The sequence below is a fragment of the Eriocheir sinensis genome, chromosome 12 (genome assembly GCF_024679095.1).
Source record: "Eriocheir sinensis breed Jianghai 21 chromosome 12, ASM2467909v1, whole genome shotgun sequence".
In the NCBI taxonomy this organism is placed as follows: domain Eukaryota; kingdom Metazoa; phylum Arthropoda; class Malacostraca; order Decapoda; family Varunidae; genus Eriocheir; species Eriocheir sinensis.
The window spans coordinates 6631070-6655463 of NC_066520.1; the positions used below are offsets into that span (position 1 = coordinate 6631070).

The following is a 24394-nucleotide window of genomic DNA, read 5'->3' on the forward strand; positions in this document are numbered from 1 at the left end:
AAGCCCAAACCCACAACAAACACAGCCACGCACACACGGGCCCCAACAAAAACACATGTTCAGGCGGCGCTGATGCAAAGCCCACGCCGCCAACACTCATCACCACCATCACCATCATCAGGCGCCTGTCAGCTGCTCGGGCCCAGCGCGCGGCCGGGGCCGTCTGCACACATGCGCTTGGCCACCCAGAAGGGTGGCCAAGCGCAAGATGTCGACGGTTTTCAGTTTTCCCCATAAGAATAATGGTTCAAAGTTTGCAATTTCAACGTTTGCGACCCGCAACGTCAACCTATTTATCGCAAACTTAGAGACAGTACTGTATTTGGTTCAGTGTCATCCACTAATTGTCAGGATTATCACATACCAAAGTGCATATGATTACTTACCACTAGGATTTTCTATAGTTTCCTTTCTTTTTGATGACAATTCACATCATGCAAATCACACACTGTTGAACTTATAAGTGATCCCCAACTCATGGCAGAGTGCCTGGACCAGGCTTTCTCATCCGTCTGTGTCACTGAGGAACAACACCATCCGGCTCCCCATTGACTCTGACGGCACCCTCACTAATGTTGAATTCCCAGCTGTTGATGTCTACCATCAGTTATTATCCCTAGATAATAATTTTAGTATAGGTCCTGACAAAATTAATCCTCAACTTCTTAACTCATAAGAGGTCATTCATTCATTCATCTTTGACGCCTGCTCCTAGGAGCTTCCACCAGGGGATGGCCACGGCAGAAGAGCTTCCATCTTTCTCTATCCAGACACTCCCTCCTTGCCTGCTCAAAGTTTCTCAAGGATCATTCCCCCCTCTCCCTGACATACTCCTGCACTCTATCCCTCCATTTCACTGGAGGTCGTCCTCTAGCGTTCCCTCCCTCTATCTCACTCACATACACCCTTCTGGTCATCTTACTCTCCTCCATTCGCTCCATGTGGTCAAACCACTTTAAAGTCTGTCACTTCACTTCCTCCACCACTCCACACTTCTTCCCTTCACCCCTGTGACACATTCCAAAATGCTCGTACATACTTTCATTACTCATTCCATCCATTCTACTCACACCACATGCACTCCTCAAATAATTCATTTCCACTGCCTGCATTCTAGACCTCTGATTTTCATTCCAAGCCCATGTTTTGCTTGCATATGTAAGGGTTGGTACTATTACTGTATTTCTCAAATCCCTCTTTACCTCCATGCTCACACTTCTGCCATTCATGATACGTCCCAAAGGCCCCACCACCTTTCTTCCTTGCAATGCACTTTCTCTTGTCTCTCCTGTACCACCATGCTTACACATAACTGATCCAAGGTACTTAAACTCATTAACAACAATAACAACAACATATATCTACAGGAAGCCTGTGTCTACTATGCAGTTAATCAAGTAGATTATTATATGTTCGTTACTTTTCACTTTATCGCTTCCTACGGATTTGAAATTCCCTCTAGTCACATTAATTATGTTTCTGGAAGTGTCTAGCATATATCAAAACAGTTTCCCACCATTTGAACATATGGGTAAGCCACCATCACCACCCCCTCACAAGACTCTCACCGCTGCTTGACACATCACTTGCCTCTGAGTCACAATGGCAGGCAGGCGTACAGGCAGGGTAATGTTCATGTAAGGAAGGTGCAAGATGGAGACAAAGGATACTTTTACTTTGAGAAAAAATAATAACCAATAATTTTCTAATGAAAGTATTGTAATTTTGCAATTGGTATGATTTATGTTTGTCTTTCTTTATGAATAATTATTCATTATACATATATATGTATACAGTCACCCCCCGCCGTTCGCGGTCTCACCCATCGCGGTTTCGCGTATTCGCAGTCAACTAATTGTGACCCCCTCCCCGCTTATCTGTGCCCCAGTTTCAGATATGCGGATGCATTGACGCTAAATAGGAAGGCAGAGAGGAGGGAGGGAGGCAGAGGAGGGGAAGGAGAGAGGAGGAGGAAGGCTGAGAGGCGGGAGGGAGGGAGGCAGAGAGGAGGGGAAGGGAGAGGAGGGAGGAAGGCAGAGAGGAGGGAGGGAGGGAGGCAGAGGGGAGGGAGGGAGGGAGGCAGAGGGGAGGGGGAAGGAGAGAGGAGGGAGGAAGGCAGAAAGGAGGGAGGAGGGAGGCAGAGAGGAGGGGAAGGGAGAGAGGAGGAGGGAGGAGGGAGGGAGGCAGAGAGGAGGGGAGGAGGAGGGAGGAAGGCAGAGAGGAGGAGGGAGGGAGGCAGAGAGGAGGAGGGAGGCAGAGGAGGGGGAAGGGAGAGGAGGGAGGAAGGAGAGGAGGAGGAGGAAGGCAGAGGGAGGAGGGAGGCAGAGAGGAGGGGAAGGGAGAGGAGGAGGAAGGCAGAGAGGAGGGAGGGAGGAGGCAGAGAGGAGGGGGAGAGGAGGGAGGCGGGGGAATGGACGTTAGGTTGCTCCTGAGTGGCGTCACAGTTGAACTGTGACGTCATGCTTTCCTATTGGCCAGCAGCTCACTCAGGGACGACTGCTATTGGTCGAGATTTTCTCATAGCAACATTATCCTAAAAAAAAATTCACGCCACCCACACTGCAGTGTTGCCAGATTGGGCTACTTATCGCAAATTGGGCTACTTTTGGGTCTTCTGTGCTACTAAATTTTGACCCCAGGGTGAGTGTTGATTACATATTGTTGTTTAACAAGGTTTTGTCTCATTTCAGTCATTAAAAAGAACGAAAAAAACATGTTTTATATGACGTGTCAGAGGTGACTTCCCCAAATGCATATTTTCCCATAGGGTTATAGTCCCGCCGTTCGCGGTTTCGCGCATCGCGCCGAAGTCCAGGAACGAAATACCCGGGAACGGCGGGGGATGACTGTATACAGTAAAACCCCGATTATCCGAAAGCGGATTATCCGAAAAACCGGATTATCCGAAATTGATCTGGATAATGCAATTAAAAAAAAAAATTTTCTATATTAAAACGTTATAAAACATCAAAAATAAATAAAAGTAACTACATAATATACTATATTAACACATTTAAAATTGATAAGAACAGTTAAAATGAATATGCTTTCTAATACGTATTGCCGAAATAGCTTGTAACGAATAGATCAATGTATTAGACAAAAAACATTAAACAAACTCTAAAAAACACCACGTCGCACCTTAAGCCCCAGCAAGGACGTAGGTGCGGCGAACGAACAAACTACTGCACGACTACTCTCACACCGTACTCTCAAGACAACGACACAAACACGACTCCCCTCTCCACTCCATGCCACATTCCCCTTCCAACATACGAGTTGCGCGATAATATGAGTCATCATACTGTGTCTCCACCTGCACGATGCATCAAGGTCACACTTGCAAGCTTGCACAACCATTCACAATCGCACTCTGCAACATTCACAATTCAGATCTGCAACGCTCACAAGTATCAACATACACTGGTCCAGACAAGGAGACACACAGACAAACATACAATAAAACATTTACATCACATGTTTTAAGCGTACTACTTTGTTTAGCGTAGCGTGTGTTTGTTTGGTTTCATTGTTTACATCGTCAGTCGGCGGCAAACGAGAAAGCAAGACACAATGCCGACGATCAAACTGGCGGCGATCAAAATGGCGGCCATAAATCCGGATTATCCGAAAAATCGGCTTATCCGAAAGAGGCTTCCCCCCTTCCATTTCGGATAATCGGGGTTTTACTGTATACAGTACTCGTCAAAAGTATGCGGCCCCTACCCAGCGTGGCCTTTTGGCGAAAATTGGATGGTGTTTTTCAGGGTGAAATTATGGAGAGAGGAAGTGTGGTAATCCCCTCCCATCACACTGAGCCAGCCTGACAGGGAGAGAGCGGGAACTCAGTCTGTGACGCCCACACTGCTGTGGGGCGAGGATGTATGGGAAGTTACATTTTGCTAATTTCCTTTTGTTCCGTGGCCTGCCTTCTTTCGTCCAATGATTGGGGCAATTACTTCTTGAGATAATTCCTTTGTAGGTGCCATAGTAACTGGACAGCCCCAAGGAAAATGAAGAAAACCAGTGTAAAAAAAGGCAAGGTCATGAAGACAATAACTTCCCATACATCTTCGCCCCACGGCAGTGTGTGCGCATTATCACCCCGAGTTTCGCGCTGCTTTGATATGTATGGGTCATGCCTACTTAACATCGGCGTCATGCACGCTACCTTAAAAGGTAGTATCGCACTGGACATTTTCCTCCAAACATTGTGGCTATGGCAAGAGAGAGAGACTTATTAACATGTTAACCGTGTTTGAACTTCCTGCCGCCTCCTCCCTGTTGCATTTGGTTCAACTCGGCGCAGCCTCAATACCACATGAGCCCCCGACTCGAGAGGAGGTGTGTAGGCTACACACCTCCTTGAGAGGATGAAAACATGGAGAAAGAAGAAGGGTGTGGGGAGGGAGGGTCAGAAAGGAGAGTAAGGTCAGGGCTTTGGTCAGGACATGACCTGACTTGGGTCAGGTCATGTTCATACCTGTCACACACACACAGAAGGTGAAATGAGAAGGATGTGGTGAGGATGGGGCAGAAAAGAGTCAGATCAGGGCTTTGGTCAGGATATGACCTGACTCAGGTCAAGACATGACCTGACTCTCCCTTCTGCCCCTCCCTCCCCCCACCCTTCTCATTTCCCTTTCTGTGTGTGTGTGTGTGTGTATGTGTTTACCTAGTTGTGACATACGGGAAAAGAGCTATGCTCACGCTGTCCCATCTCCATATCCGTTCTTATCCAACTTTTCCCTAAAATCATGAATGTTTCTTGCACAAACCACCTCCTCCTCCAGTCTAATCCATAGCTCAATGCTTCTGTTTGGGAAGCTAAACTTTTTTACATCTCACCTACACGTGGTCGCCCTCAACTTCTTTCCATGTCCTCTCATTTCTCTTTCGTTCCACACACACAGGTCCTCTCTGTCCAAATGCTCCACCCCGCTCACCACCCTGTACACCGCTATCAGGTCTCCTCTTTCTCTTCTTCTCTCCAGGGTTGTGAGCCCCATGCTATTGAGTCTCTCCTCATAAGTCCGATCTCTAAGTTCCGGTACCATCTTAGTTGCCACTCTGCACTCTTTCCAGCTTTCTTATGTTCTTCTTTTTGTGAGGAGACCAGACCACTGCTGCATACTCCAACCTTGGCCTTATCATTGTAACTGTTATTTTCTTCATCATCTCGTCCAAATACACAAATGCTGTCCTTCTGTTCCTCGGCAAATTCATAGTTTGTCCCGTTATCCTGTTGATGTGTTTGTCCAGTGACATGTTCTCTGAGATAGTCACTCCCAAATCTTTTTCTTCCATTCCTCTGCATATTATCTCACTTCCCATCTTATAATCATATTCACATCTTCTACCACTTCTACCAAACTCTATTTTTTTACATTTCCCAAGGTTGAACTCCATCTGCCATGTACCACTCCACTGCCATATTTTATCCAGGTCCCTCTGCAATGCCTCACAGTCCTTCACATCATTCACTCGTCTCAATAGCTTTGCATCATCTGCAAACAAACTCACATAGCTGGTCACTCCGTCCACCATATCATTTATATAAACAGCAAACATTATTGGCACCAGCACCGAACCGTGTGGGACCCCACTCCTCACTGGGCACCAGTTGGAAACCTTGTCCTTGATTATTGTCCTCATTTCCCTGTTAGTTAGAAAGTTCTCCAGCCACTTAATCAGTCCATCACCCACTACACCCCTATTTTTAATTTTCCAAATTAGTCTTCTGTGCGGTACTTTGTCAAATGCCTTTTTCAAATCCAGGTACACTCCATCCCCCCAGCCTTCTCTCTCTTGTATTAAATCTGTCACCCTTGAGTAATAACACAAGTTGGTGACACAAGATCTCCCTCTCCTGAATCCAAACTGGCAATCCAAGATAATTTTCTCACTTTCTAAGAAATCTGACCACCTGTTTTTAAGCAGCCTCTCGCATATCTTCGTAACCACCATATCATTAATTTAATGGGTCCTCTCTCTTGCCTCCCTTAAAAATTGGTACTATGTTTGCTCTTCCAATCTTGTGGTACCCTTCCTTCACTCAGGGAGGCACTCATTATGGAGTGCAGTTTCTCTGCAAGTTGCTCACTACATTTTTTCAAGATCCACCCTGATACTCCATCCGGCCCTGTCGCCTTTCTTACATCCAGCTTGTTCAAACTTTCCTTGACCTCCTGCACTGTTAACTGTATCTCCTGCATAACCCTTCCTCTTTCCTGGCCCGATGGTTGTACAAATTCGTTTTCTCTTGTGAAAACACTGTGGAAGCTGTTGTTCATCACTTCAGCCATCTCTGCTGGGTCCTCATATGTAGTTCCATCCATTTTCAGTTTATTGATTATTTCTCTATTCTTTAATTTGCCATTCACATGTCTATTGAATAGTTTGGGTTGGTTTTTGCACTTGTTGATTATATCTTTTTCATATTTCCGTTTTTCTTCTCTTCTAATCTTTTTATATTAATTCCTTGCTTGTTTGAAATTGTTCCATGCGTTGATTCTTCTTCATCTCCTCCATCCCTTCCAGGCTTCCTCCTTTCTTTTTCTAGCCGCCTCGCATCTTTTGTTAAACCACTCCTTTTTACCAACATCTTTTTTTGGTTACCTTTGGGACATATCTATTTTTGGCTTCCTTGTATAGTTTTAAAAACTCCTCACACTTATCTTGTGTACTCTTGGCTTTGTACAGCCCACTCCAGTTTGCATTCTCAAAAAAAGTTCTCATATTAACAAAGTCTGCCTTAGAGTAGTTACTTCTCCCAATTTTGTGCTCCTCTTTTCGGTCAATCATTCTCTTTTCTTTTACTTCAACTTCCACAACCGCATGGTCACTCTATGCTATTGGACAATCTATGTTAAGATTTTCTATTACCTCTGGCTCCTTGCTAAATACCACGTCTAGTCTTGATGCCTTGCCTTCTTTCCTGAATCTAGTATGTTCCTTAATCCATTGCGTCAGCACATGTTCCATTGCCAGTTGCAGGAGTCTTCCTCCCCACAACTCTTCTGTTCCCTGCGTCTGCCAATCCTCCCATTCTACATCCTTGCAATTAAAATCACCCATTATAATTATTCTCTCACACTCTCTCAACATTCCATCCAGGCAATTCACTGTGTCTTGTATCATTTGTTCATATTCTCTGGCCTTCCATGCATTGGTTCTTGGTGGCACATACCCTACTACATACTGCCTCCTTCTTCCTTCAGCACCCACAATTTTCACTTTCATTACCTCTGCCAAGCCTTCACCCTCAATCACCTCCTCCACCCTAATGCCTTTCCTTACCATCAACATCACACCTCCTCCCTATTTTTCTGTCTCTCCTCCATATATTGTATGCACCTTCTCCAATCCCCACCACCTTAATTGAGTCACACAACTTAGTTTCTGTCTGCCCCACAATATCAGGTTCTCTGTCTCTCATATAGTTGTTAAACTCTATCCACGATGACACTATTCCATTAATATTCGTATATGACACTTTCCATCCTTCCTCCTTTTCTATTAGATTTTTTCTCTCCTTCCTCTCGTCACCATGAACCACTTCCTCACTCTCATATCCATTACTCTCCAAAAAACTCCTTCTTCTCTTCTTCCGATCTCTTCTCATTTAAATCACGAACCTCACCTCTAAGTTCATTCAACTTGTCTCTTTCTTGTTCATTCAGATCTTGTGTGTGTGTGTGTGTGTGTGTGTGTCATGACATGACCTGACTCTTCCTTCTGCCCCTCCCCCCCACACCCTTCTAATTTCCCCTTATGTGTGTGACGCACACCCGGAAAAGTTGCCGGTTGCCCAAGCTGCCGCCAACGTGGTGGGAAGAAAAAGGCCTAGTGTGACACCGCCTTAACCCTTTCCTTGCGCACGGTGCGGACGCGACAATCCCCTCAGGCGCAGTCGGGCACCCCAATGGGGGGTCTCTTTTAACCTCTGTATCTCAAAAACTATTCATCACAGCTAAAAACCAAAAACACCATTGGAAAGAGGAGATCCAGATCTATAGGAGTCGGTTATGTATGCCTCTCTTGCAAACGTACAGTCGTGGGACACAAGTAATGTCACAGTTTCCAAAATGTTTTGGACGCTGCAAGCGAAAGACAGCAACTATCCAGCAGAGCTACATTCGAGTGTTATAATTATATGATGTGTGTGTGTGTGTGTGTGTGTGTGTGTGTGTGTGTGTGTGCAAGGATCAAAGAGTGTGTGGGTGTAAGAGAGATATTATTTAAGGATTTTTCTTACGAAACTGTGAGCATCAACTGCTCGACGATTATGTTTCTTTAAAAAAAATCTGTTATGAATGCTCTTGTTTCTACTAGTGCACGCACTGTAATAAAATTTTCTGCATTCCAAAAGTTAAATACTTGCTTGGCTTTGATCATCAGTGAGCATGCTGGAGAGAGAGAGAGAGAGAGAGAGAGAGAGAGAGAGATTAATTTCTCTTAAGAAAAAAAAAGTTACTACAAAATAATAGCCTAGTTTTCTTATATGCATAATAATAACTTTCTATTCGTAAATGCAATGTAATAGCCTAGTTTCATAAATGAAAACGAATCGCTTAGTATTCTAAAATGCTAAATAATAGCCTTGTAATTCAATTCAATGCATAATAACCTTTTAGTTTCCTAAATGCGCTGGCTGGCATGGTCGATGACGTCATTGCATAACATTGTAAAGCGAGAGTTAAATGGTTGTATCATTATATAATTTTAGACCATATCGAAATATTTGTGCACGTTATCAATGTTTTCTTTATATTTTCTTTGCGAGGACACTTCAGGAATGGATGCAACATTTATTCAAATGCATAATAGCGTTGTAAACAACTTTAGCTGTCAATGACTAAATTTGAACGAAATGTAAAGAGACATTTTCGTCCGCGAATTAAAAACTTGTTATCAGTGTGCACAACTGACAAATTCATATCTAATAAATTATGTAGAGTGTATATGTAGTGACATATCTGAACATTAGCCTCTTTCCATGCGGTGTATATATTTTAAAGTCCGGGCCGGTGAACGAAACTCAGTGGACAGTGTGTCATCACTTGTGTCCCACGATTGTACATGCTTGTTCAGGGAGTGTTGAATGTTAACACTTACGTCGGTGCGTGCGGGATGATCAGCCGTGTTGAGGGAACTGCAGACATCTTTTCTTCAGATTCTGGCAAGGGAGTATTGCCAACTGCAATATTTACAACTATTTGGTCAAAGAATCAGTCAGGTGATAGGTGAAGTTATGCAAAAATGCCGCTATATTGGGCAAGAACATCCATCCGTAGATTTGACGCGCTGGGCTGATATGATTTCCCACCAAATTTAGTGAAGAATCCACTCAATTGGCAATCCTGTGTTGTAAGAATTAGTGTTGGAACACTCTCATACGCGGGAGATTTGAGTGCGGGTGGAGCTCACAACGAGCGTTTAGCGCCACCAGCAAATACACCTAACGCTCGCTGTGAGCGTTTACCAATGAAAGGGTTAATAAGGCAGTGAGGCTGCTGATTGGGTTAGCACCGGCGATGACATCATCGGACTCCCAGCAAATCACAAGCGTGTTTTCAAAGCGTGTTTTCAGAGCTTAGCCAATCGTAAGGCTTCATCTGTGGCTTTAAATCGACCCGTTCTCTCTTCCTCTTTTCTTCCTTTTTCCAAGGTATGTATTTTGAGATAACAAGGGAGTAAAGGAGGAAAAGAAGTGAGCTCCGGGGGCAGCATGAGCCAGTTATAATGGCGCCACTATAAACACTTACCTGCGCCATGATGGGGTCAGGGCCGACCATCAGGCCCAGATGGATAGTCTACCGACGCCATAGGCCACATGTAAAAAAAAAAAAAATCTCCATGGGTCAGAACAAATAAGCACTTTTTCAGTGTTTTCAATACCTCGAGTTTCTCGATCCTCAGTTTAGCACTATCCCTTCGGAACGAAGTGAGCGCGAAACTTGAGAGGGTTTTGTAGTATATATATATATATATATATATATATATATATATATATATATATATATATATATATATATATATATATATATATATATATATATATATATATACCTAGTAGGATTTTTGTAGGAAGACACCTACCGAACGGGCGTGAGCTACTCCCGGTGAGGATATATGGGAAGCGAGGAGGGTGCTGAAGCCCTTCAAAAACCCTTCCCATGTCCTCACTAGCCGTTTCCCTTTTGTCTCATCAACACCAGAGAGCAGTTCAGCATGCTCTCAAAAGAGAGTTCCTCTCTCTTTCTACACCACACTACATTCACACAACACACACACCTTTTCCCAAAATTCAAAATGGCGAAAAATAACACTGCCTCGGAGTCCCCGCCTGGGGGGGGGGGACCATAAATTCCCCCAGGGAGGACTCCCCTTCTGGGTGCCGACTTGAGAGGTGTCCTGATAACTCCTCGAACCTCCTGCTTATCAATTTCTGCAACATTCGTGGTCTTCGTTCTAATTTTCATTCTGTGGAACATCATCTCTCCTCCTCTAAACCTCACCTTCTCTTCCTCACCGAAACACAGGTTTCTGAGGCTACTGACAGCAACCTCTACTCTGTTCCCTCCTACTATCTCTATCCTAAATTTCAATCCAAAGCTGGACGTTGCGCCTACGTGCGGAACGACATCACTTGCTCTCGTGCACACGACCTTGACTCTTCTGAATTTTCCACCATCTGGCTAAGACCTCATTGTCACACCTAACTCTACTAACTATGTAAAATTCTTTGACTATTTGAATTCTAAAGTGGAGCACATCTTGTCTCACTCTCCCTTCGCTGAAATCTCCATCTTGGGAGATTTCAGTGTTCACCACCAGCTTTGGCTTTCATCCTCTTTCACTGACCAGCCTGGTGAACAAGCCTACAACTTTGCTCTCCTCAACGACCTAGAGCAGTTGGTTCAGCACCCTACATGTATTCCCGACCGTCTTGGAGACAGGCCCAACATTCTAGACCTCTTCCTTACCTCTAATCCTTCTGCTGACTCTGTCAAACTGTTCTCTCCATTGGGCTCCTCCAATCATAACCTTATTTCTGTTTCCTGTCCTATCACTCCTGTACATCCTCTGGACCCACCGAAGAGGCGATGCTTCTGGCATTTTGCTTCAGCTCGGTGGGACGACCTGAGGATGTACTTTTCCGATTTCATGTGGAATGATTACTGCTTCCAGGAGAGAGACCCCTCTGTGTGTGCCCTGCACATCTCAGAGGTGATTGTCTCTGGAATGGAGGCATACATTCCACGTTCTTTCTCTACTCCTCATGCTAAAAAGCCTTGGTTTAAACATGTTTGTTCTCATGCTATTAAAGATAGAGAGGCAGCTCACAAAAGGTTCCAAAGCCTTCGAACTCCCGCTAACTTTGACCTTTACATTTCAGCTCGGAATCGTGCCAAATCTATTCTTCGACTTACCAAAACTTCTTTTATCAATAGAAAATGTCAACACCTTGCTTCTTCTAATTCTTCCCGTGACTTCTGGCATCTAGCCAAAAATATCTCCTCCAATTTCACTTCTTCCTCTTTCCCTCCTCTCCTTAACCCTGATGGCAGCACTGGCGTCTCATCTGTCTCTAAGGCTGAACTCTTCGCTCAAACTTTCTGTAAGAACTCCACCCAGGACGATTCTGGGCATATTCCTCCTACTCATCCCCCCTCTGACTCCTTTATGCCTGCTATTAAGATTCTTCCAAATGATATTTTCTATGCCCTCTCTGGCCTCAACTCTCAGAAGGCTTATGGACCTGATGGAGTGCCTCCTATTGTCCTTAAAAACTGTGCTTCTGTGCTGACACCCTGCCTGGTCAAACTCTTTTGTCTCTGTCTTTCAACATCTACCTTTCCTCCCTGCTGGAAGTATGCCTTTGTACAGCCTGTGCCTAAGAAGGGTGACCGTTCCAATCCCTCAAACTACCGCCCTATAGCTTTACTTTCATGTATATCTAAAGCTTTTGAATCAATCCTTAACCGGAATATTCAAAAGCACCTTTCCACTTCTAACCTTCTATCTGATCGCCAGTATGGGTTCCGCAGGGGACGTTCTACTGCCAATCTTCTTGCTCTCTTAACTGACTCTTGGTCATCCTCTCTTAGCCGTTTTGGTGAAACTTTCTCTGTTGCGCTAGACATATCGAAAGCCTTTGATAGACTCTGGCACAAGTCTTTGCTTTCTAAACTGCCCTCTTTCGGATTCTATCCCTCTCTCTGTTCCTTTATCTCCAGTTTCCTTTCCGGCCGTTCTATCTCTGCGGTGGTAGACGGTCACTTTTCTTCCCCTAAACCTATCAACAGTGGTGTTCCACAGGGCTCTGTCCTATCACCCACTCTCTTCCTATTATTCATCAATGATCTTCTTTCCATAACAAACTGTCCTGTCCACTCATATGCCGACGACTCCACTCTGCATTATTCAACTTCTTTCAATAGAAGACCATCACAACAGTAAGTACACAACTCCAGACTGGAGGCTGCAGAACGCTTAACCTCAGACCTTGCTATCATTTCCGATTGGGGCAGAAGGAACCTTGTGTCCTTCAATGCCTCAAAAACTCAATTTTTCCACCTATCAACTCGACACAATCTTCCAAACACCTATCCCCTATTCTTCGACAACACTCAGCGATCACCATCTTCAACACTAAACATCCTCGGTCTGTCCTTAACTCAAAATCTCAACTGGAAACTTCACATCTCCTCTCTCGCTAAATCAGCTTCCTCGAGGTTGGGCGTTCTGTATCGTCTCCGCCAGTTCTTCTCCCCCGCACAGTTGCTATCCATACACAGGGGCCTTGTCCGCCCTTGTATGGAGTATGCATCTCACGTGTGGGGGGGCTCCACTCACACAGCTCTTCTGGACAGAGTGGAGTCTAAGGCTCCTCGTCTCATCAGCTCTCCTCCTCCTACTGATAGTCTTCTACCTCTTAAATTCCATCGCGATGTTGCCTCTGTTTCTATCTTTTATCAATATTTCCACGCTGACTGCTCTTCTGAACTTGCTAACTGCATGCCTCCCCCCTCCCGTGGCCCCGCTGCACACAACTTTCTACTCATGCTCATCCCTATACTGTCCAAACCCCTTATGCAAGGGTTAACCAGCATTTTCACTCTTTCATCCCTCACGCTGGTAAACTCTGGAACAATCTTCCTTCATCTGTATTTCCTCCTGCCTACGACTTGAACTCTTTGAAGAGAAGGGTATCAGGACACCTCTCCTCCCAAAATTGACCTCTCTTTCGGCCACCTCTCCTCCCGAAATTGACCTCTCTTTCAGCCACCTCTTTTGAATCTTTTTTAGGAGCAGCAAGTAGCGGGCTTTTTTTTTTATTATTGTTTCCTTTTTTTGTGCCCTTGAGCTGTCTCCTTTGTTGTGAAAAAGACATATATATATATATATATATATATATATATATATATATATATATATATATATATATATATATATATATATATATATATATATATATATATATATATATATATATATATATATATATATATATATATATATATATATATATATATATATATATATATATATATATATATATATATATATTGAGGTTATGAACATTCTAAGTTATCATCTATCCTCAGATCAGAATTGGAGAGCTGCTGTTCCAGCCTTACATGTATGGACTGGAGCAGGGTGGGATCACTGCCACAATGCAGTATGTGTTGAGCCTGTTTGATCCACCAACACAGGATCGTCTGGTAGCTAATGTGTTCCTCACAGGGGGCTTATCCTCTCTTCCTGGTCTCAAGTCCAGGATTGAACGTGAGCTTCTGGCTACTAGACCTTTCCAGTCTTATTTTTCAGTCAATATTGCCAAGGTGAGTTAACATTTGCATGCATTTGTACTGTTAAAATATCAGTTGATGTGAAGAACAGTCAAACCCAAAAGAAAGGTACCTACCTTAGGTCTGTTTCTCGTGTTTAGTTTGTCCAAAAATGTTTTGTCCTTAAACTTCCTGGCTTTTATATGCATCCTGTCAAGTTGTCAAGTCCATCTCTCAATCTGTCTTCATACGTCATATTCCAGAGTTCTGGGACCATTTTAGTTGCAGTTCTCTGTATCCTTTCCAGCTTTCTGATATCCTTCATTTTGTGAGGTGACCACACAACTGCAGCATATTCTAGCTTTGGTCTTATCATAGTTACTATTTTTTTTCATCATTTCTTTGTCCATAAAATGGAATGATACCCTTAAATTTTGCATCATCCTATAGGTTTCTCCAAACAGCTTGTTTATGTGCTTTTCTGGGGATAGTGTGTCTTGCATCATTACTCACAAATCTTTTTCTTCATGTACCATTTTTAAGGTTTCTTCTCCCATCCCGTATGTTTTCCTTGGTCTTTTTTACTTTTCCCCATTTCCATATTATGGCACTTGTTTGCATTAAATTCCATCTCCCATAACTCTGTCCTGGGTTTTATGCACCTCCTCACAGTCTTCCTCCGTCCTCACTTTTCTTATTAACTTTGCATCATCTGGAAAAAAACTGTGTGTGGGTGTATTTACCTATTTGTAGTATACAGGGCCTGAGCTCAAGCTCGGATAGTCCTGTCTCCCAATCTATATTTGTCCAGCTTTTCCTTCATTGTATGGACACTGCCCACTTCAACAATGTCATAGCTTCTTCACTTCTGGCTACCAGTTCCTTTTTCATATCATTGACGATGTTTATAAATTTCCTCAAGTCCTCCCTCAGACCCCTTGCCTCCTTCTTTGAATCCTCTACTTCTGTCCTTAGTCTTTGGCCGAGTAGTATCACAACGATAGAAGTATGTCAGAAAAAAGACTAAAACTAAAGAAAAAGGGAGTTAGTTATGGTTATCACCTTCACATTTCACCATCATATTTGCACCGTCATCATCAGAACTGTCTTATAAATAATGGATTCTTGATGAAAGTTGCTCTAAAAATTATAGTATATCAGTAGGCTACAACAACATCACACTAAGTATACGTAAATATCATTATCACCATCAGGAATGCACTAAAAATGTTCACCATACAGGACAAAATGGCGCAGGAAGACCAGACAATAACGCCCTTCCGGGCATAGGGTGCTGACAGGGAGAACTGGCAAGAGGCTCGCGCAGGCAACCCATCTGGTGATCAACGATTTTCACCTATTTCCTCTAATTTTACACTAATTTCACACATATCAGCATGAAACACAACCATTTAGCTACGTTACGTGAAGTTTTCAAAAACTTTCGAACATTACTAAAGATACAGGCTAACGCATAATTTTACCACTTTGAGTACTGAGGTGATATTATTTCACTTAATCCTTTCATTGCAAAACGCTCGCAGTGAGTGTTAGGCGTATTTGCTTGTGGTGCTAAACGCTCGCTGCAAGCTCCACCCGCACTCAAATCTCCCGCATATGAGAGTGTTCCAACACTAATTCTCACAACACAGGATTGCCAATTGAGTGGGTTCTTTACTAAAATTTGGTGGAAAATCATGTCAGCCCAGCGCGGCAAATCTACGGATGAGTAACTGGTGGATGTTCTTGCCCAATATAGTGGCATTTTTGCATAGCTTCACCTATCACCTGACTGATTCTTTGACCAAATAGTTGTAAATAGTGCAGTTGGCAATACTCCCTTGCCAGAATCTCAAGGAGAGATGTCCGCAGTTCTCTCAATATGGCTGATCATTGCGCACGCACCGACGTATGCGTTAACATTCAACATTCCTTGAATGTGCATGTACGTTTGCAAGAGAGGCATACATAACCGACTCTTATAGATCTGGACCTTCTCTTTCCAATGGTGTTTTTGGTTTATAACTGTGATGAATAGTTTTTGAGATACAGAGGTTAAAAGAGACCCCCCATTGGGCTGCCTGACTGTGCCTGAGGGGATAGTCACTTCCGCACCACGCGCAAGGAAAGGGTTAAAGGCTGGTCCCCACACCATTGTACGCAGTAGAGCATTTTCCTTGTCCGGGTGGAGAGCAGAGGTATGCTCCTTTAGGCTGCAGCCGAATGGAGCAATATCCATCATAGCAGTGGATGTTAACATGTAAAGTGACATAAAATGAGAAGTTACATAAAAATGAGGCCCGCATAGACCACTTGCCCGCAAAAGGGTTAACGGCCGTAGTATTAAGTCTTCCCCATTCCCATCCCGTCCCCATCCCCATACACGGGTCTGGGGTATGTATAAGCCGCCCCGTTCCCTTCCCGTCCCCAGGACAGATATGCGGGCCAGACAAAGACCAATCTGCACGTCATAATAATGTTGGCAACACTTTCAATCTAATAATTACAGAAAACAAGATAAATAATGCATTTTTCACACCATTGTATCATATACATTATATATCATAAAACAATAGCGTAGTTGATCTAAAGATAATTAACAAGTAACACGGATAAGTTAATTTATGAGCTAGGTTGGTATCCATGACTGGTCACACACATGTGGGCAGCCACACTGGGGTTGCCAGGTCGTGTCATTTATGGTATTTTTTGCCTTAAATCTCGTGATAGCTTAATCAACAACATACAGCACACCCCATATTCTCTAATTATGGGTGAGGCATCTGATGTTTCAGTCACTAAACACTGAGTCACTAAACATGAGTGAAAGATACTTCACGAAGATATGTCAAGAAACTTTTTAACATTATTTCCATTTACCTCCTGCACATCATCATCACTTTTCTCAAGCATAAAATCCTACTCTGATGATCAAAATATCGCACTGAGTGATATTGTTGGGCTAGTACTGTTGGAGCATCCAGTCGGTGCTGCTCTATGTTTACAATCAAATGGCAACACCAGAGTCTTTACAAACCAAAAAATATATTAACTTCAGCAAAGTTTGTGATATCATATCAGTCATAAGAATATCCTGATGCTTTTCAATATATTTCCTTCTATAATAACAAATAGAACACTATTTATTTAAGAAATATAGGAATGGGAAGCTGAAGATGTCCTGCTTCTCACCCCACTGAGTCAACACTTTTTCGACCCCATCTGCTCTCTCTCGAGGTAGTATTACACAACCCCAACCACCTGGGAACGTTTAACCCTTTCGTTGCTAAACGCTCGCAGCGAGCACTATCGTAATTTGCCGGTGGTACTAAGCACTCGCTGTGAGCTCCAGTCGCACTCAAATTTCCTGCGTATGAGTGTTCCAACACTATTTCTCACACCACAGCATTGCCAAATCAGTGAGTTTTCCATGAAATTTGGTGGAAAAGCATATCAGCCTAGTGTGGAAAATCTACGAACGAGCAACCGGTGGATGTTGTTGTCCAATATAGCGTCATTTTTGCATAGCTTCACCTATCACCTGATATTTTGACCAAATAGTTGTAAACTTTGCAGTTGGCAATACTGCCCTGCCAGAACCCCATCATCAAGAGATCTACTCAGTAGTTGCCTTACGGCTGACTGTTGCGCACGTATAAATGTACATCTTCACAGGCAACACCTCCTGAACGTGCCTGTACATTCACAGGAGAGGATTACATTACCAAATCTTATAGATCTTGTCCTCCTCTTTCCAATGGTGTTTTTGTTTTTTAGCTGTGATGAATAGTTTTTGAGATACAGAGGTTAAATGAGTGAGCACTAGCATCACTTGCTGGTGGTGCGAAAAGCTCACTGTGAGTGCCAGCCGCACTCACAGCAAAAAATACCCCCCGAACGTGCCTGTACGTTTGCAGGAGAGGCTTATATAACTAAATCCTATAGATTTTGGCCTTCTCTTTCCAATGGTGTTTTTGTTTTGTAGCTGTGATGAATAGGTTTTGAGATACAGCCGTTAAAATAGATCCCCTTCCCCCACTGGGGTGCCCGAGCACGCCTGAGGGGATAGTTTCGTTGCAAGCACTTAGCAAGGAAAGGGTTAATACTGCGGTTCACAGCCAAGGGAAAGGGAAGGGAAGGGAAAGGGGATGAGGGAGATTAATACTACGGCTGTAAATCCCTTCGCTAGGGGCATTTAAATTTACGATAGATAAAAAAATACACCACCACTCAATGCCTCTAAGCCACTAGATGTTGGGACAACATGGAACTCAAGTTTGTATATTTTCCATTTTTAATTGAATTGAATTGAAAACAACTTTGTTGGTGCCCTCTGAATTCTCTCTACTTATATTCAGCTTTGTACTTGTGTATGTGTATTTGCCTAGTTTTCCTAGTTTGCCTACCCAGTTGTGACATACGGGAAAAGAGCTACGCTGGCGCTGTCCCGTCTCCATATCCGTTCTTATCCAACTTTTCCTTAAAATCGTGAATGTTTCTTCCACAAACCACCTCCTCCTCCAGTCCATTCCACAGCTCAATGCTTCTGTTTAGGAAGCTAAACTTTTTCACATCCTGCCTGCACGTGGTCGCCCTCAACTTCTTTCCATGTCCTCTTTTTTTTTTTTTTTTTTTTTTTTTTTACAACAAAGGAGGCAGCTCAAGGGCACACACAAAAAAGAAAACTAATAAAAAAAAAAGCCCGCTACTTGCTGCTCCTTAAAAAGAAACAAAAGAGGTGGCCGAAAGCAAGATCAAATATGGGAGGAGAGGTGTCCTGATACCCTCCTCTTGAAAGAGTTCAAGTCGTAGGCAGGAGGAAATACAGATGAAGGAAGATTGTTCCAGAGTTTACCAGCGTGAGGGATGAAAGAGTGAAGATGCTGGTTAACTCTTGCATAAGGGGTTTGGACAGTATAGGGATGAGCATGAGTAGAAAGTCGAGTGCAGTGGGGCCGCGGGAGGGGGAGAGGCATGCAGTTAGCAAGTTCAGAAGAGCAGTCAGCGTGGAAATATCAATAGAAGATAGAAAGAGAGGCAACATTGCGGCGGAATTTAAGAGGTAGAAGACTATCAGTAGGAGGAGGAGAGTTGTTGAGACGAAGAGCCTTAGCCTCCACTCTGTCCAGAAGAGCTGTGTGAGTGGAGCCCCCCCACACATGAGATGCATACTCCATACGAGGGCGGACAAGGCCCCTGTATATGGACAGCAACTGTGCAGGGGAGAAGGACTGGCGGAGACGGTACAGAACGCCCAGCCTCGAGGAAGCTGATTTAGTAAGAGATGAGATATGAAGTTTCCAGTTGAGATTTTGAGTTAAGGATAGACCGAGGATGTTTAGTGTTGAGGAAGGTGATAGCTGGGTGTTGTCAAAGAATAGGGGATAGTTGTTTGGAAGATTGTGTCGAGTGGATAGGTGGAGAAACTGTGTTTTTGAGGCGTTGAAGGACACCAGGTTCTTCTTGCCCCAGTCGGAAATAATAGTAAGGTCTGAGGCTAAGCGTTCTGCAGCCTCCAGCCTTGAGTCGTTAAGTTCCTGTGGGGTGGGTCTTCTATTAAAAGAAGTTGAGTAATGCAGAGTGGAATCATCGGCATAGGAATGGATAGGACAGTTCGTTTTGGAAAGAAGATCATCAATGAACAACAGAAAAAGAGTGGGAGATAGGACAGAACCCTGTGGGACACCACTGTTAATAGATTTAAGGGAAGAACAGTGACCGTCTACCACGGCAGAAATAGAACGGTCATAAAGGAAACTGGAGACAAAGGTACAGAGAGAAGGATAGAAACCGTAGGAGGGTAGTTTGGAAAGCAAAGATTTGTGCCAGACCCTATCAAAAGCTTTTGATATGTCCAGCGCAATAGCAAAAGTTTCACCAAAACGGCTAAGAGAGGATGACCAAGAGTCAGTTAAGAAGGCTAGGAGATCACCAGTAGAACGCCCCTTGCGGAACCCATACTGGCGATCAGATAGAAGGTCAGAAGTGGAAAGGTGCTTTTGAATCTTCCGGTTAAGGATTGATTCAAAAGCTTTAGATAGCCAAGAAAGTAAAGCTATAGGACGGTAGTTTGAGGGATAAGAGCGGTCACCCTTCTTAGGCACAGGCTGTATGAAGGCATACTTCCAGCAAGAAGGAAAGGTAGATGTTGACAGGCAGAGGCGAAAGAGTTTGACCAGGCAGGGTGACAGCACGGAGGCACAGTTTTTAAGGACAATAGGAGGCACTCCATCAGGTCCATAAGCCTTCTGAGGATTGAGGCCAGAGAGGGCATAGAAAACATCATTTTGAAGAATCTTTATAACAGGCATAAAGGAGTCAGAGGGGGGGTGAGTAGGAGGAATATGCCCAGAATCGTCCAGAGTGGAGTTTTTAGAAAAAGTTTGAGAGAAGAGTTCATCCTTAGAGATAGATGAGACGGCAGTGTTGCTGTCAGGACTGAGGAGTGGAGGGAAAGATGAAGAAGTGAAGTTGGAGGAGATGTTTTTGGCTAGATGCCAGAAGTCACGGGAAGAGTTAGAGAAAGCAAGGTTTTGGCATTTTCTATTAATGAAAGAATTTTTGGTTAGTCGGAGAATAGATTTGGCACGATTTCGGGCAGAAATGTAAAGTTCATAATTAGCATTAGTTTGAAGGCTCTGGTACCTTTTGTGAGTTACCTCTCTATCATTGACAGCACGAGAACAAGCGTGATTAAACCAAGGCTTTTTAGCGTGAGGAGTAGAGAAAGAACGAGGAATGTATGCCTCCATTCCAGAGACAATCACCTCTGTGATGCGCTGAGCACACACAGAGGGGTCTCTATCCTATGTATATCTATGTTTCTCTCTCGCTCCACACACACAGGTCCTCTCTGTCCAGATTCTCCACCCCACTCGCCACCCTGTACACTGCTATCAGGCCTCCTCTCTTTCTTCTTCTCTCCATGGTTGTAAGCCCCATGCTATTGAGTCTCTCCTTGTAAGTCCGACCCCTTAGTTCCGGTACCATCTTAGTTGCCATTCTCTGTACTCTTTCCAGCTTTCTTATATTCTACTTTTCATGAGGAAACCAGACCACTGCTGCATACTCCAACCTTGGCCTTATCATTGTAACTATTATTTTCTTCATCATCTCTTCATCCAAATACACAAATGCCGTCCTTTTGTTCTTCAGCAAATTTATAGTTTGTCCCGTTATCTTGTTGATGTGTTTGTCCGGTGACATGTTCTCTGAGATAGTCACTCCCAAATCTTTTTCTTCCATTCCTCTGCATATTATCTCACTTCCCATCTTATAATCATATTCACATAGCTGGGCGTTATCGCGATAAGTTATCGCGATACTTTATCGTTGATAACAAAATCAGGTTATCGGCCATCCGCTACTTATTTAAATATATATTGGTATCTTCTTTACTTTTGTAACCAAACTAGTGATAATCGCTACTTTTTTCCGCCTCTCAGAAAAAAAACGTTGTCTCCTCCCTACTGCGCATGCGTGGCCCGGGCGCCCGGTGTTGTATTTTTTTTTTTTTTTTTGTTTTACGTCGTGGCCTATAGCGCCGGTAGGCTTTTTCCCGGTGGGGCCTGATGATCAGCCCAAGGCTTCTTCCCGGTGGGTCCTGATGGTCGGCCCAGCCCGTTCTGGCGCAGGCGAGTGTTTATAGTGGCGCCATCTTGCATTGGCTCATGCTGCCCTCCCGGAGCTCATCTTTAATCCTAGAATCTAGAGTCCGGGTTGATAGGTGGTCTTCTGGACAACATGTGGGTAGTTTTTTAAGCCACTCGGCGGCGGCTGAAAAATCCCAGCTTGGTGGCACCAGGCGGGGATTGAACTCGCGTCCTCCTGAACGCGGTGGTGTTACTCTGTCGATTCAGCAGTGAAGAGATTTCATACTTAGATCATTAACACTAGGTTATTTTTTTATGTTTAGTCTCAAAAATCAATATATCAAAGAGAAAAATCATTTAACTTTGCCCCAAAAATTATTATTCACTGCCTCAAATTTGATATTCCATATTCGTTTGTGAGCATGCCATGGTATTGAAGGCACCCGGTGTTGTGTCATTTGGTGTCCCACCGTCATAAGCTGACGCTTTTGTTTATAAACACTGGTCTCTCGTGAACTGCGCATCTTCAGACCAGTAAGCGTAGACCTGTACAGTCTCACAAAGCCTTTTAACACCTTAAGTGTTGCTGGAAGGCTGAATCATACATACAGTACCACCATCCTCGCTGTTTCTAGAACGACACTCTGTACATATAAATACAACTCGTACAGAGTGTCGTTTTAGAAACAGCGAGGATGGTAGTAGTGGTACTGTATGTCTGATTCAGCCTTCCAGCAACTCTCAATTATGGTTAAAAAGCTTTGTGAGACTGTACAGGTCTACTCTCGCTGGTCTGAGCATGCGCAGTTCACGAGACCAGTGTTCGTAAACAAAAGCACCAGCTTTTGACGGTGGGGACGCCAAATAACACAAAACCGGTTCAGGCGTTTCTAGTATTACCGTCCATCTGTACGTGTCAACGTTTGGTTTTCAGGTTTTGTAAATTTTCTAAAATACAGATAATGAAAATTTGAATTCATCTATGTTTTTTTTATTTGAAATATCAATATAATATCGTTTTCGCCTATCGGACTTATCGCTACCTAGTATCGGAATTGTGAATTAATATCGGGTATCAGTTATCGGTTATCGCCTATATTTGTGTCTCCAGTTAACGAATATCGGTTATCACCAATAAGGTTTTCCATTATCAGATATCGGTTATTGGGAATAAGGTTTTCTCTTATCATGCCCAGCTATGCATATTCACATCTTCTACCGCTCCTACCAAACTCTATTTTTTTGCATTTCCCAAAGTTGAATTCCATCTGCCATGTACCACTCCACTCCCATATTTTGTCCAGGTCCCTCTGCAATGCCTCACAGTCCTTCACATCATTGACTCATCTCAATAGCTTTGCATCATCTGCAAACACTCACATAGCTGGTCACTCCGTCCACCATATCATTTATATAAACAGCAAACATTATTGGCACCAGCACCGAACCGTGTGGGACCCCACTCCTCACAGGGCACCAGTTGGAAACCCTGTCCTTGATTATTGTCCTCATTTCCCTGTTAGTTAGAAAGTTCTCCAGCCACTTAATCAGTCCATCACCCACTCCACCCCTATTTTTAATTTTCCAAATTAGTCTTCTGTGCGGTACTTTGTCAAATGCCTTTTTCAAATCCAGGTACACTCCATCCCCCCAGCCTTCTCTCTCTTGTATTAAATCTGTCACCCTTGAGTAATAACATAACAAGTTGATGACACACAATCTCCTCCTGAATCCAAACTGGCAATTCGAGATAATTCTCTCACTTTCTAAAAAATCCGTCCACCTGTTTTTAACCAGCCTCTCACATATCTACGCAACCACACTAGTGAGTGATACCAATCTTTAATTTAATGGGTCCTCTCTCTTTCCTCCTTTATAAATTGGTACTATGTTTGCTCTCTTCCAATCTTATGGTACCCTTCCTTCACTCAGGGAGGCACTCATTATGGAGTGCAGTTTCTCTGCAAGTTGCTCACTACATTCTTTCAAGATCCACCCTGATACTCCATCCGGCCCTGTCGCCTTTCTTACATCCAGCTTGTTCAAACTTTCCTTGACCTCCTGCACCATTAACTGTATCTCCTGCATAACCCTTTCTCTTTCCTGGCCCGGTGGTTGTACGAATTCGTCTTCCTTTGTGAAAACTCTATGAAAGCTGTTGTTCATCACTTCTGCCATCGCTGCTGGGTCTTCATAAGTAGTTCCATCCATTTTCAGTTTATCGATTGCTTCTCTATTCTTTAATTTGCCGTTCACATGTCTATAAAATAATTTAGGTTGGTCTTTGCATTTGTCAATTATATCTTTTTCATATTTCCGTTTTTCTTCTCTTCTAATCTTTGTATATTAATTCCTTGCTTGTTTGAAATTGTTCCATGCGTTGATTCTTCTTCATCTCCTCCATCCCTTCCAGGCTTCCTCCTTTCTTTTTCTAGCCGCCTCGCATCTTTTGTTAAACCACTCCTTTTTACCAACATCCTTTTTTGGTTACCTTTGGGACATATCTATTTTTGGCTTCCTTGTATAGTTTTAAAAACTCCTCCCACTTATCCTGTGTACTCTTGGCTTTGTACAGCCCACTCCAATTTGCATTCTCAAAAAAAGTTCTCATATTAACAAAGTCTGCCTTAGAGTAGTTACTTCTCCCAATTTTGTGATCCTCTTTTCGGTCAATCATTCTCTTTTCTTTTACTTCAAATTCCACAACCGTATGGTCACTCTTTGCTATTGGACAATCTATTTTAATATTTTCTATTACTTCCGGTTCCTTGCTAAAACCAGGTCTAATCTTGATGCCTCTCCATCTTTCCTGAATCTAGTATGTTCCTTAATCCATTGCGTCAGCACATGTTCCATTGCCAGTTGCAGGAGTCTTCCTCCCCACGACTCTTCTGTTCCCTGCATCTGCCAATCCTCCCATTCTACCTCTTTGCAATTAGAATCACCCATTAAAATTATTCTCTCACCCTCTCTCAACATTCCATCCAGGCAACTCACTGTGTCTTG

General features: G+C 43.4%; 1 protein-coding gene across 4 annotated transcripts in view; it reads left to right on the forward strand.

Moving 5' to 3' along the window:
* The window catches only part of LOC126997337 (actin-related protein 5-like), a 141053-nt gene that overhangs the window by 71461 nt on the left and 45198 nt on the right, over positions 1 to 24394 (forward strand). For all 4 annotated transcript variants that reach the window (XM_050858379.1, XM_050858380.1, XM_050858378.1 and 1 more), the window contains one exon: positions 13614 to 13850. In XM_050858379.1, the coding sequence (XP_050714336.1) occupies positions 13614 to 13850 (237 nt within the window). The remainder of the gene's footprint in view (positions 1 to 13613; positions 13851 to 24394) is intronic.